The 15,249-nt window shown below is 34.3% G+C and overlaps 1 protein-coding gene across 7 annotated transcripts in view; it reads right to left on the reverse strand.

The window, feature by feature from the left end:
• COP1 (COP1 E3 ubiquitin ligase) overlaps positions 1-15,249 on the reverse strand; it is a 264,311-nt gene that overhangs the window by 208,994 nt on the left and 40,068 nt on the right. For 3 of the 7 annotated variants that reach the window (XM_036117233.2, XM_078077997.1, XM_078077999.1), the window contains exons 4-6: positions 14,307-14,383; positions 13,511-13,630; positions 2,703-2,771 (exon numbers count right to left, since the gene is read on the reverse strand). In XM_036117233.2, the coding sequence (XP_035973126.1) occupies positions 2,703-2,771; positions 13,511-13,630; positions 14,307-14,383 (266 nt within the window). The remainder of the gene's footprint in view (positions 1-2,702; positions 2,772-13,510; positions 13,631-14,306; positions 14,384-15,249) is intronic. The other 4 variants (XM_036117242.2, XM_078077998.1, XM_078078001.1 and 1 more) reach the window with 3 other exon arrangements.

A 15,249-nucleotide genomic window follows, 5' to 3' on the forward strand; every position in this document is an offset into this window, starting at 1 on the left:
TTTTTAAAGTCTGTTAACCTAGCACTAAATTTTCAAATTTGTAAACTTTGTTAACCTAGCTCCTCGGAGTCTCTTGTATAATTAAACCTGAAATACTCAAAATCACTCAATCCTGGGTACATTAAAAAAAGAAAACCAAAAGGTATTAATGACAATATAATCAGTGCACAAAAAAGGCACCAATATTCTGAAGTACTTAGAACTAGTGCATTTCTCGGTTAAATTGCCTACCATTAGAAAATATGGTTCATGGGGGGAAAAGAAATCATCCAATCACAAGGATCAAACTAAAGTTAAGCTGTAAAATTCTACAGCACAATTAACCCAGACATTTAATGACAAAAATATAGAAACACTGATACTAAGAGCTATGTGATCAAACACAGTATCTTAGAAGGTATTAGTCAAGGCCATCAGCCACCACATCAGAGAGAGGACAAATTCCTATCACAAGGAAGAGTCACTTACTAGGAAACAACCCTCTATTGATCCCTCTCATTTCAGAACATGCTGTCATAGCTTTTGTTCCAAATTATCTTTTCAAGGATGTTTCTACAGCAAATACCCTGGCAAGACAGAAATAGTGACTTTTTCCAGGACAGAGGGCAGATTTGTTTTCTGAACAATATGATAAAAAAAGTATCTCCCTGAAGGGCAAAGACTAGACAGGTTTTCCAGCAGACCCCTTTAAAAGACTGGGATTTCCTAAGCTCAGGGCTCCTTAGTTGTTACATAAATCCACTTTATGTGCACCATTCACCTGAGCCCATCTCTACGTCGCCCCTGTGGGGCTTGAGGGCCAGAGAAACAGGCAAATGTGCAGCAGCTGTGCCAGATGTGCCATAATAAAGTCCTCTATCTCCAGCCCAGAAGTCCCATGGAACTGACAGCACAAATGAAACTGTGACAGGCTAACTTGTCAGCTTGCTAGGAAGGAATTAATCTCAGAATCTTCAGTTTCTTTTTTAGAGTTACATGCTGTATCCTTATTACCAGAGAGTTTTTGAATCTAACAATTTTTTTGCAAGCATTAATAGATCCCTAGGAAAGCAATGAAAAACCTCAGGGGCTAACAAAAACCTTAAATAATGCAGGACACAGATAATGATGAGCCATTTAATTTAACCCCCAGACATCCTCATGTTTGGACTGTACACTTAATTGAGTCATTTATTCATTCATTATCAGGTAATTTCTCATGTCCTTAATCCCACTTTCAATGAAGTTTCAAAGTCTAAGGCAGAAAGAAGCATATGGAACTACTGCAAAACAATTTCACATTCTATTTTAAAGTTGGGAGGTATATATGGAATATGAAAAACCATCACTTTTCCAAAGAATTTTCTGTAACAAAAAGATGTTGAGTGTACATATTAATAATTTTATTTCCAGATATAACATTTTCAGCTTTGCTACTCAAAGTGTACTCTCCAAGGACCAAAAGTATCATCACCTGAAACTTGCTAGAAATGCAGATTATGGGGCTCTGAAACATACACCCTTAATCAGAACTTGGATTCTAACAAGATCTTCAGGTGATTCTTATGTATACCAAAGTTTAAAAAGTACCTACCAACAAAGAAAAAAAAAAATCGAGAGGAATAAATTTTACACATGATCTTAGCCAAAAGGCCAAGAAGCAATAGAGAGGAATAAATTTTAAATGTATAGTGAAGATAATGTTTTTTGTTAATAGACATATTAAAATCACAATTATTAGCTCAGCAGAACTTAAGGATAAGAGAAAAAGTCATAAACCCTATAAAGAATATTTAGCTATTAACAATATCATAATACAGAAAAATCCAACTTGAACTAAGAAAAAATTAAAAAATAGACATCATGAATAATCAAAAAAAGGGGAAATATCAAACTAAGATAATGTAAAGGTTCTGACAATGCACACTAACAGTACTTCATCAAAATAAAAACATCTCTCATGTTTTTATTTTCAAAGGTAATAGACAGCCTAGAACTTAGCACATTATAGACATTACATACATTTTTTAAATGACTAAAAAAACAACCTAATTAGACAACTTAAAATAAAAATATAAGATTTGTGACAGTTAGGAATTTAAATATATAAACTGCTTTCAAAGTTATATTAGCATTCTCCCCATAGCACAGGATTTTTGCCTTTTATTTTCCCATATTTTGTACAAGTGTGAAATGACTAAGGAATTTTATGAACATTAAATTAAAACATTCTGATAAGATTATTAATAAAATAAATTATCTTTTCGCTATCCTTCATGTCTTATACTTTCCAGGTTCTAAATAGATAGCTATATTTTTACTTGTATTTTCCTCCAGTATGCATTTTTGCCATAAGAAAAATTTGCAACACTCTCTTCTTAAGACTTTATTATCTGAAGTTTCCTAAATTCTCTTTTCAGGGTGAAGGGTAGGCTGTCATATGATAATTCTATTTTCTATTTTTTTATCACTTTGAGGTAAGTCATTGTATTCAATCCTACAAAAAACTTTTCAGCACATCTCCAAAAAGGGATTTTTAAAATATCAAGTTCTAAGGTAAAAGAAGTTAAAATAACAAAGTTAGAAAACTGCCTACAACTCAAATGCTTTTTAAATGTTTAAATAAACTTTTTAGCATGAAATGCCTTTACAAAAATGGGGGGAAATGGGAATAGTCAGCAACAGTAAATGAAACGTTATGTAAAAGATACAAAATAATATACCTCTCTCTTATTTCTTCTTGCAACCTTGAGGAATTCCATAAGGATCTGTAGTTGGGCTGCATGTGATTCCTATAATAGAAAATTATAATTGTTCTTTTAAAAATATAACTACGAGTTCAAAGTTTTCTTTAACACCACAGTATAACCAGTATGAAGCAAATTCATGAATCCATTTAAGTTAGCCTATTACTTCTATTTAATCAGTTTTCCCGTTTACTAACTGGCATTTTTAAAAGCAAGCCATTTTCAGAGTGCCTGGGTGGCTCAGTTGGTTAAGCCTCTGCCTTCAGCTCTGGTCATGATCCTGGGGTCCTGGGATGGATCCGGGAATCAGGCTATCTGTTCAGCAGGGAGTCTGCTTCTCCTTCTGCCCCTCCCCCCTACATGTGCTCTTCCTCTCTCTCTCCTCTCTCTGAAATAAATAAAATCTTAAAAAAAAGAAAAAAAGGCAAGCCATTTTCCCCAAAACTAAAACTAAATTGTAAGAAACAGGTGTTTTAAATTACATTCCTCATCTACCATGCTGAAAAAACTATTTACGTGAAAATAGCAATTCTGTTATCTGTCCTAGCTTTTTCTTCCAACCAAGCTAACAGAACATCAAGACAAAAATCACAGTGGAATCAACATAGTTCCTAGATACTAAGATCACTTTCTCCATAAGAATTTCATTTCCAAGAAAATAAGAAGCATAATAAATGGGAAGGAATCCATACCTTTCAGAAATTAAACTTACTATTTGTGGTTATTACCTACTTACACAGATGTGAGAATTAATATATTTCCATAGAAAACTTCAGTCAAAATCAAACATTTAAAAACAAATCTTTTAATATAATGGAGTGGAGGGAGAAGTAAATAACCCAAATTGGTAAGTGAAAACAAAAATGTAACAGATAAAAGATAATTATAAGCTTGACATTTTCTGGGTATAAAATATAAAATTGCAAATATTTATCTTTTACTGTTAAAATTCACACAAAGAACCAAGGAATTCCAGGTGAACCTGATGAATGAATATATGTAAAAGAGTATCAAAGCTAAAAATGGAATGAGATGGCTTATAAGCAAAGGTAACTCTGATTTCTTATATATTTGAAAAGAATAACAATGCCCAGTAAATCACTTCCAAATCAAACAAAAATAAATAAATAACAAAGATTAATAAATTTTCATTTACCTTGCTATGCAACAGAATTATCTGGGGCATTTGTTGAAATAAACACAGGGACAGGAATCTTTGTTTAACAAGTCCCCAGATGATAAGAATAAGCCAGTCAAAATTTGGAAAATCACTAAGATATTACACATACCACAAAGGCATGGCCATCCCACTACCAGAGTCTATCCCCTCTGAGGAGAAGGAATCTTTATATTTAAAGGTAAGAGGCAAAATAGGTCAATGAAATGTTTAAGTCAAGACAATAAGGACAAGGGAGAACAAATATGAAGTGACAATCACATTAGGATATTCCAATTAACATAACTGAATTAATGTTTCACAACTGAATAAACTTATAAAACACAGTATCATGAAGATTTAAAAGTGATGCGCTGGCATCTCGCAAAACAAACTGGTATTTATTGGACCTCAGACATACCTGAAAAGTTAAACTATCACACAGAACAAACTGACAGGAGCTCTGTGTCCCAACAATGATGAAAAATATCCTCTGCATCTTTTTTGAGATTTCTTTACACTGATTATCTATAACTGTCTACAGATTATTTGGTTGAGAGCAGAGACCACATCTTTATACAAAAAGGAACATACACAGCTAACATTGTTAATTCATTTGCAAAGGATGTGCACAAACTACCTTTAAAATGCTAATTTTGAATACTTCATTTTAGCCTATCAACTATGACATGTAAATAAGAATGCAACTGACTTGTAGAAAGAAGGGGGAAAAAGCCCCCCAAGCCTCAAGGTCAAAGGAAAACTAGGACCAACTAAGTACACTTGGAATTCAATTTAGCAAATGGCATCTCTTCTGCAATTTAATCTTCTTTAAAGGAATAATTTCAAGAAAGGAGATAAATGGCAAATTTCTGAAACTATAATTGCATATGTAAATATAAAAGTACATAAAAGAAACAATAGACGATTAAAAAAGAAAATGCTTAAAAATGGGAAGAATATAGCCAATTTTATCAAAATAAAATAGCCATATAATGTTTTGTTAGAACTGTCTCAAAAATTGAACAGCAAAGTAATCCTTTAAATAAGTCATTTAACCCACTACTAAAAGTAAAGTATAAGTTAATTCTCTAATCATTTCTTACAATTGCCAAAGCTTCCATAAATGATATGATCATTTAGCCTAATTATCTCATTTTCAGATGAGGAAACTGGAATAAAAGTGAAAAGAAACATTTAGGAAAAAAAGAAGAAAGAAGAAATATATTTAGACTCTTATTCTCCACCCTTAGTGCTCTGCAATATAGCAAGTTTTATCACATTTGTCCCATCTGGTTTACAGTCAATTGTCTCAAAAGTGACCATGTATGCCATCTGAAAAGGAATATGCTTCAATTTTTTATTAAACATTGCTTTTCTGTATTTTTTAATCTTTTCTGCAATTAACTTTTTTATTCTAAAAATCAGATAAGATTATCTCTACTATGAAAACAGAAGCAACTGCTTGATTACAGCCCAATACAACTAAACATGTGAATTGTATCATTAACTCTTCATGTCCCAATTCCATATCCTTCTGATACTGGCTTCTAGATAACTTTCCAGCTGGGTAAAAATATACTGCTCAGACCTATGAGAAGATCTAGTCTAACTAACCTTTATATATTTTACTATAAATGAATAATATGGCCCTTATGAGCTTAGTTACTATGAGTTCATCTTCCCAAGAAGAGTTCACTTTAAGTAGATTCTCAACAGGAGGGCAACTGGAATTTTGAGGGAAGAAATGTTTCCATTCCTTCCTTGAGGGAGGACTTTCCAAGTAGAACAATGCAGACATACTATTTAGGAATAAGAAGTAAGTAAAAACAAAAGTTTGCTCCGAGGAGTTAATATTAAGGAGAAGGAGTAATGTAACTGAGGACTGCTGATTTTTTGCTATAAACCTTGTTTAAGATCATTTGACTTTGTAAATTAGGAGAATATTTTACTTAGCTTTTGTTTTTCAAAGGAAGGGAAAAGCAAAGAGGAGCAGGGGAACAAGAAAAAACAAAAGACAAGATAAAACTTCCCAGGTATGTCAGGAAGTCAAAAGTTCTAGGATTATAACCCAAAAACCCTGTAAAATCTTATGAATGTCTCCCCTACTTGGCTTCAGATTTTTAATCTATAAAATAAGAAGGCAAAATTTCACAAATGAGTCATATTGCATATCTTACACAAATGTTACTTTGATCTGATAATTTTTCTCTGTATCAATACATAGTTTCCTTAAAACTGTCAAAAAAATTCTAAAGGATATGCACTTCTGGTATTATGACTGGCTACAACAGCTATCAACAGCTGAGGATACATGTAGGTAGGCCTTCCTTTTTTTTTTTTAAGATTTTATTTATTTATTTGATAGAGAGAGAGAGACAGTGAGAGAGGGGAACACAAGCAGGGGGAGCGGGAGAGGGAGAGGCAGGCTTCCCGCGGAGCAGGGAGCCTGATGCGGGGCTCGAGCCCAGGACCCCGGGATCAAGACCTGAGCTGAAGGCAGACGCCTAACAACTGAGCCACCCAGGGGCCCCACCACATGTAGACCTTTCAAAGCATATGTAGACACAGAGTTTAAAGGGAATTAATTCCCAAATTCTCAACCTTCAATATTTGTCTTCCTAAAACTGATCGTTCATCAGACATCATTCCATTTCTAAATTCGAACCTCTTCTTTCAAAATTTCTTTTCATTCTCTAAAGAAGTTTAAAAAGGGATGGTAGGTGGGAGAAAGATGTATCTTTTACCCACCCTGAAATTTACCTTGATACAGTGTGTGGGGTATGAAAGTCTCTAGAAGAGCAAAATAAATAAATAAAATACTGCTGCTTAATACGGGGCGCCTGGGTGGCTCAGTCGTTAAGCGTCTGCCTTCGGCTCAGGTCATGATCCCAGGGTCCTGGGATCGAGCCCCGCATCGGGCTCCCTGCTCAGCGGGAGGCCTGCTCCTCCCTCTCCCACTCCCCCTGCTTGTGTTCCCTCTCTCGCTGTGTCTCTCTCTGTCAAATAAATAAAATCTTTAAAAAATAAAAAATAAAAATAAATAATAAAAAAAATAAAAAAGCTTATTACTTTAAGTAAAGACTAGATAACAAAGCTTTTTATAAAAACAACAAATCTGGGGGCATCTGGGTGACTCAGTCAGTTAAGCATCTAACTCGTGATTTCGGCTCAGGTCATGATCTCATGGGTACTGAGATTGAGCCCAGCAATCAGCGGGGAATCTGCCTGAGATTCTCTCCCTCAGCCTCTCCCCCAACACGCATGCACTCTCTCTCAAATAAATAAATAAATATTATTTTAAAAATAACAAATCTTCTACAAACTAATTACTCTTACGTAAAGACTAGATAACAAATCTTTTTATAAGTCAAGTAATTTCCAGTTCTTTGCATTGAAAACAATAAAGATTATGAACCAAAAACTGACAGCTGGAAGAAAAATTTTTAAATCCATAATCAGGGGTGCCTGGGTGGCTCAGTCGTTAAGCGTCTGCCTTAGGCTCAGGTCATGATCCCAGGCATCAGGCTTCCTGCTCAGCGGGAAGCCTGCTTCTCCCTCTCCCACTCCCCCTGTTTGTGTTCCCTCTCTCACTGTGTATCTCTCTGTCAAATAAATAAATAAAATCCTTTAAAAATAAATAAATAAATCCATAATCATATTAGTAAATTAATATACCTCTCTGCATTGCAAAGGTTTTTATTTTGAAAATTTTTTAATAGGGATGCCTGGGTGGCTCTATCAGTTAAGCGTCTGCCTTTCAGCTCAGGTCATGATCCCAGGGTGCTGGGATCAAGTCCCACATCGGGCTCCTTGCTCAGCGGGAAGCCTGCTTCTCCCTCTGCCCGCCTACTCCCCCTGCCTGTGCTCTCTCTGTCTCTCTCACTCTCTGACAAATAAATAAAATCTTAAAAAAAAAAAAATTTTTTTAATAAAAATTGTTAAATAGAAAATACAAACACCCAATTAATAATTAAATGTAAAGAACATAAATGAGCCCCTGAAACAATTTCAGAAAACATGTGCTTCAAAATACATGAGGAATAGGAGCACCTGGGTGGCTCAGTCAGTTAAGCACCTGCCTTTGGCTCAGGTCATGATTCCTGAGTCCAGAGTCCCTGGATCAAGGCCTGCATCAGGCTCCCTGCTCAGCAGGGAGTCTACTTCTCCCTCTCCCTCTGCTCCTCCCCTCACTCATGCTCTCTCTCTCACTCTCTCCCTCAAATAAAATCTTTAAAAAAAAAAAAGAGGAATATTTATAAAAAGTGACAATATAAATAGTACATAGAATAAGCAACTAAAATTTCAAAGAACTGGTATATACAGACACATTCACAATACAAAATACTTAAATTAAAAAATAGTAACCAATACTCTTCAGATTACAATGTAAAAGGTTACTCCCACAGTAACAATAAAAAAAGGGATAAGCTAAAAAGTAAAATACTACAGTTGACCCTAAACAGCACAGGAATTAGGGACACCGACCACCAGCACAGTCAAAAATCCACGTGTAACTTTCAACCCTCCAAAAATTTAACTACTAATAGCCTACTGTTGACCAGAAGCCTTATTTATAACATAGTCGATTAATAGAGTTTGCATATGTATTATATACTGTATTCTGTATTACTGTATTACAATAAAGTAAGCTAGAGATAGCAAAATGTTTTTTTTTAAATCACAAGAAAAATACATGTATAGTATTTATTTTTAAAAACCTGTCTATAAGTGGACCTGCACAGTTCAAACCCATGTTGTTCAAGGGTCAACTATACACTTGAAGTCAATGGACTGAAACTGAAGCAACAACTGAACCCCAACTCAGCTAAATTCCTGATTAGGCCAGAAATCAATCTCTTATCCTTGCTCCCTGAAAATGGAAAAGGCAAGACCTTTCTGGAAGATAGTATTAACTACTATAGTCTCTATACCAATTCTGAATACAGAATGTCTAAGCTACAATTTAAAAAATTAAAAAACATGCAAAGAAGGTAGAAAGTCAAAAGAAAAAACAGGCAAAAGAATGAAATTAACAGATGATCCAAATGCTGGAATGGGCAAAAAGGACTTTAAAACATTACTAAAAATTATTAAGGAATTAAGAGGAAAAGTAGATAAAACAAGTGAAAAAATGAATTACAGAAAAGAAATTGAAAGAACAAAATGTAAATCTTTGAAATGAAGAATACAGGGGTGTCTGGCTGGCTCAGCCAGATGAGCATGTGCCTCTTGATCTGAGGGTCATGAGTTCCAGCCCCACACTGAGTATAGAGATTACTTAAATAAATAAACATTGAAAAAAAAATGAAGAATACAAAGACCGAAATAAAAAAACATTGGATGGGGTTAGGAGCAGACTGGACAAGCTGAGGAAAGAAATAATGAACTCAAAGACAGTCCAATATAAGTTATTTATACCAATTCGTAGAGAGAAAGGAATAAAAAGAGAACACCAGAAATATGTAGGATAATATAAAACATTCTAACATATAACTGGAATACTAGAGGAAAAGGAAAGCATAGGGCTGAATAAACCTTCACAATGCTCAAAGAACAGATCCTCTGGTACTGTAAAACAAACAGGATAAATATTTTTTTTAATAAAACCAAAAACTATCAGTCAAACTACAGAAAACCAATGTCAAAAAGAGTATCTCTAAAAAAAAAAAAAAAGAGTATCTTAAAAGCAACTAGAGAGAAAAAGGCTATACTATCTTTAGGGAAAGAATAGTAAGAATGACTGCTAATTTCATCAAAAATAAAGAAGCAAAAAGATAATGAAAAGTACTAAAAAGAAAAAAAAATAACTAGACTTCCATAGAGAACAGAACTATCAGCTCTGCAAGAAATAGTTAAAAAAGTTATATTGACAAAAGGAAATGAGCCAGATGCCAGCTCAGATATGCAAGAAAAAAATGAAAACATCTAAAAGGGTAAATATTGGACTTAAAGAGGGTTTTTTATTTTTCTGGGGGTTTTTTGCATCGTATCTTCAAAAGGCTATTAACTATTGGGGCACGTGGGTGGCTCAGTCGGTTGAGCAGCTGCCTTCGGCTCAGGTCATGGTCCCAGGGTCCTGGGATCGAGCCCCGCATCGGCTCCCTGCTCTGCGGAAGGTCTGCTTCTCCCTCTCCCACTCCCCCTACTTGTGTTCCCTCTCTCCTGTCTCTCTCTCTGTCAAATAAATAAATGAAATCTTTAAAAAAAAAAAAAATAGAAACAAAAGGCTATTAACTATTTAAAGCAAAAACAACTATTTAGTGTGATTTATAACAGTTAATCACAAAAAGCAGGATTTTGGTAAACTGAATTATTGTGAACTTTACATTTTCCATAAAATAGTACATATTCAGTATTGACTATGAATACATCATCCTTGAGGTGGCATACTATAAACTCAAGGTTAGCTATAAAAAGTATTTTATAATCTTTAGAGAAACCACTAGAAATACAATTTTAAAAGTATGTGAAGAATAGAGAAGATAAAATGTAATATTAACATGGAGAATCCTAGAAACTTAATTTCTAACGAAGGCAAGAAAAGAGGAATACAGAATAAGGAATATATGGAAAAATAGAAAATACCAAAGTGGCAGACCTCAAACCTGACCATATCAATAATTGTATTATATTAAAATGAACTTAAGAACTTGAATTAAATGAGTTTATTAGAGTGTGTTTAAAAAAAGAAACTCAGGGACACCTGGGTGGCTCAGTCAGTTGGCTCAGTCTGCCTTCGGCTCGGGTCATGATCCCAGGGTCCTGGGATGGAGTCCCACATTGGGCTCCCTGCTCAGCGGGAAGCCTGCTTCTCCCTCTGCCTGATGCTCCCCCTGCTTGTGCTTGCTCTCTCTCTGACAAATAAATATATAAAATCTTTAAAAAAAATAATAAATAAAAAAAGAAACTCAACTACATACTATTAAAGAGACACATTTTAAAACACAAGGACAACGATGGAATAAAGTAAAAAAACGAAGAAGGATATACCACAGAAGCTCTAATCATAACTAAGCTACTGAGGCTATATTAACATCAAAAAATATAAAAGCAGACTTCAGAACAAAAAATATTTCCAGCAATAAACATACACAATTCATAATGGTAAAGGGGATAGTATGTCCAGAAGACATTATAATCCTAAACATGTCTTCAAAATACATTAAGCAAAAAATCACAATTAATGAAAAATAGACAAAATTGTATTTTTAACAAACCCCTATCAGTATATAGAAATAAAATATATGACAAAATATAGTACAAAGGCCATGAGAGAGGAAATGAAGTATATTATTGTAAGATTTCTATAATACAGATGAAGGATATTACTCAAAGGTAAATGTAACAACAATTATATTAAAAACCCAAAAGCGGGCGCCTGGGTGACTCAGTTGGTTGAGGGTCTGCCTTCAGCTCAGGTTGTAATCTCAGGGTCCTGGGACTGAGTCTTACATCAGGCTGCTCCCTGCTCAACGGGGAATCTGCTTCTCTCTCTGCTCTCCCCTCCCCCCATATTCTCTCCCTCTCTCTTTCTCTCTCTCAAATAAATAAAATCTAATAAAAACAAAACAAAACAAAAGCAACCACTAGGAAACAAAACAGAAACTTACCATGATAAACCCACAAAGCAAATAAAATGGAATCAAGAAAAATACCCAATCTAAAATCATATAAATCATGTTCTCTGACCACAATACAACTAAAATTCAATTACCAAAATATCTATTTGGAAAAGTAGCAACATCCAAAACACACACACACACACACACACACACACACACCCCCATCGGACTACTGTCAGATTGGCAACAGCTAAAAACGAGAAAATACCAGGTGTCTATATAGTACAAACCCAAAGAGCAACCTGGAAATATCTGATAAGTTAAAATGTGCACGTAAATTCTATAAAAAGTAATTTCATTCCTTAAATCACTAAGTGTATATACATGAGCACAAGGAAACATGTATAACAATATTAAATGTAGTAGTGACACAGCTAAGAATTAGGAAGAACATAAATGTCCACCATAGGGGAATAGATATGCTCATGCAATGGATTACGATACATAAGTTAAAATGAACTAGATCTACATTTACCAACACAAACCTCAAAAACTAAACAAAGAGGCATGTCAAAAGGGTAACTACAATATGAAACTTTTTATATAAACTTCTTTCAATTTTTTTATTATTTGAGAGAGAGCAAGAGCACGCACACAAGCACACACACAGGTGTGTGCAAGAGAGAGAGGGACGGAATCCCAAGTAGGGTCCATGCCCAGCATAGAGCCTAATTTACTTTACAAAGATTTATTTATTTATTTATTTGAGAGAGAGAGAGAGAGAACGAACACATGTGTGCAAGGGGGGGCAAAGGAAGAGAACTGTGGTAATCACTGCACAATACATGTATGTCAAGTCATTATTTATGCTGTATACCTTAAGCTTATACAGTGCTGTATGCCAATTATACCTCAGTAAAACTAAAAGAAAAAAATAAATAAAAGATAAAGCCCCCTCTCCCAAAAAATATGGGAGAAATTTCTACCAGCCTTGCCCCCTCCCAGAATGGGAGAATCATTTTGGTAAGCATAACCTCAACTACTCCCTTCTTCTATAAAGATTCCCATTTGATCAGATGGAATCCAGATCTAAGCTATATTAATAATCCACCCACAGAATTTTTTAAACTGAAATTGGAAAGTCCCTTTTCTTCTATCAAAAACCATAAATGAAGAAAGTGCAAATAACCACATTATGTTATAAACATCTGAGAAAAGAAAATCAGACCTGTCTCAAAGAAATAGACATAAGAAGCACCAAAGAAAGATCCAACAACATTCAAGTGCCTGATCTCATCTCCTTATAGTCTCCAGAGAAGCTGGCTATGGTTCCAATCCTCCCAATATTCGGCTGTTAAACTCTTCTTTTTTACGTATGTCAGCTACTCACTCCCTTACCCTGTCAATAGATACCCCCTTTTTGTTTAAGCTAGGTCAGGGGGGAATCTACTTATGCTAAGGTGTGAGTTGCTCCTAATGGATCATATTCAAATCCTAATACATGCAAATTCACTATATTGTTTATAAATATAAACATTTTATATTGTTTATATTTATTTACATGAAATAAATGCAATTTTACATTTATTTACATTTTATTACATGAAACAGGATATATTTAGTTCCAGTTCCCATCTTTCTAAATGTCTTTATTTACAGGTGCCACCAACAGATACCTGCTAAAAGGATCTTATGTAGGTAAAAATAATCTCTATTTTCTCTTCCAAAGGGAAGATCGGCAAGGAATATATCCATTAGAAGAAAAATGACCAATGTAATTGTTCCCTATTAAAATGAAACTGTACTTTCTCATGATCTTTCTTATCACTCAGTTTTTCTTAATATAAACTGGCCACTACAACTTATTAAGAAATTTGTCTTTTCTTTTACTTAAAAAAGAGGAATCTGTTAGAAGTGATACCTTGCACATGCTCTTTCTTACTGAATAAAATTGGATGGACTGAGTGACAGATACTACCCTATTATTTTTAAACATTTCTAGATCTATTTCAATGCAATAAAGACCACCACTTAAAATTTTTTAAAGTTCAACTGCCACTTACTGCTTCCAGTTGTTTCTTCTTCTGCACTAGTAATTCCAACATGAGGTTGACATTGGCCAAATCAAGGTTATCTTGATCAGTTCCCAACAAATCCTGAAATATTTGCCATCTGTGGCCATTCTAAAAATGAAGAAACATAGTTAACTTCCTAAGAAGATTGTTTTAGGGAGCCTAAAATATATGTTTAACTGCTTCTTCCTAATATGTTTATTACATAGATATCAAAAATATATTATAATATTCTAACCTACACCTTCCTAGCCAATGGTTCCCCATAGCCTTATTATAAATTAAACACTCTTTCTCCCTTGAATCAATCTAGGTAACAGATACGGAAGGCATATTCAAGACAAATGTTAAGTGAGCACATCTAAAGGTATAATTCCCTTCAAAATATGTGCTTGGGTTTTAATTATTTGTCTAGCCATATTTTCAACTTTGTACTTGGTAAGGTATTAATTTAGGCTCACCTCCCTCAATAATTTAGGACTTATTCTCTTAAATTGAGAATCTTCCAACAGTTTTTCCAAATTACCAACCATAGTTCCACCCTGCCATATAATCCTCCAAATGTCGTGTATTACAAGCCAACTCTGACTCAATGTGATCCCAGAAGACCTTTCAAAAAGATGATCACTAAATTTCAGACAATGCATTAGCAAAGTTCTTTATTAAACAGAATAATCTTCAATTTTCTTTAAAAAAAAATCAATGACATACTAAGCTTTAATATCTAATTAACCAATAAAAACAAATTGAAATTTATTAAAAAATAGTAATAAGAGTTGAAACATACGGTGCTACTCACTGAGTGGTCCAATTTGAACCTCTTTTCCTCAAATCTTTGCTTCTGTTTGAGAATGAGCTCATTCACTGAAAAGAGAAACAAAACAAAAAGTACCTATAATTTGTATTATTGTTAAATGTATCATCTAATTGTTCTGTTTAAATGGGTTCTATTTTCACTTTTAAAAGTCCCCAAATTAAAAAGATGCTAAGCAGAAAATATTAGGTTTTCACTTTATTTCAAATTAGAAAACAATTTTGCCACAAATTCTAATGCTACAACTGCTATTATTACTACTGCTATTACTAAAGGAGAATTCTCTGGAATACGGGCTTCCTCGTACACGTCTCAATGATGACACTATCAGCACTGTGTGAGGCTGCTCCGTCCTCCACATGGTACCTGGTTGATTCTGTAAGGCAGACACTAAGGATTTTTATTTGTTCTTCTTTCTGTTACTTTCCTACAAATATCATGGCAGATACTGTCAGTTACCTATCCAAAACCATTCCCCCCTTTTTTAAAAACATAATTTTTTTCCAAGCCGCATGCTTTCAGAAAAGCTAGGTTTCAACCCAGCCCAATGGTATGATTCTTGACTAACCTAAGCCAATCTAGGCATTCATACCCTTGGCAATAACTGACAATGGGATTAAGGATGTGACCTAGTTTTAACCAATGAAGGGTATGCTGTCTTTCAGAAAGAAATGGATAGGAAGAAAAATTCTTTCCCTCCCTTCATTAAGAGATGATATCTGGAACTGCTCAGAGCCATCCTGCAATCTTGAGGGGAGCTAGTCAAAGAACCAATACATGCTGGGATGGAGGAACAGAAAGATGTAAAGAACTTGATCATATCACTGAACCACTATATTAACCAATTCTACAAATTCTTTTCTTCTGTCTTTAACAATTAACTGATAACAAACAAAAACAACAAAAAATCTGATAA

Source organism: Halichoerus grypus, chromosome 7 (assembly GCF_964656455.1).
Source record: "Halichoerus grypus chromosome 7, mHalGry1.hap1.1, whole genome shotgun sequence".
NCBI classification, from domain to species: domain Eukaryota; kingdom Metazoa; phylum Chordata; class Mammalia; order Carnivora; family Phocidae; genus Halichoerus; species Halichoerus grypus.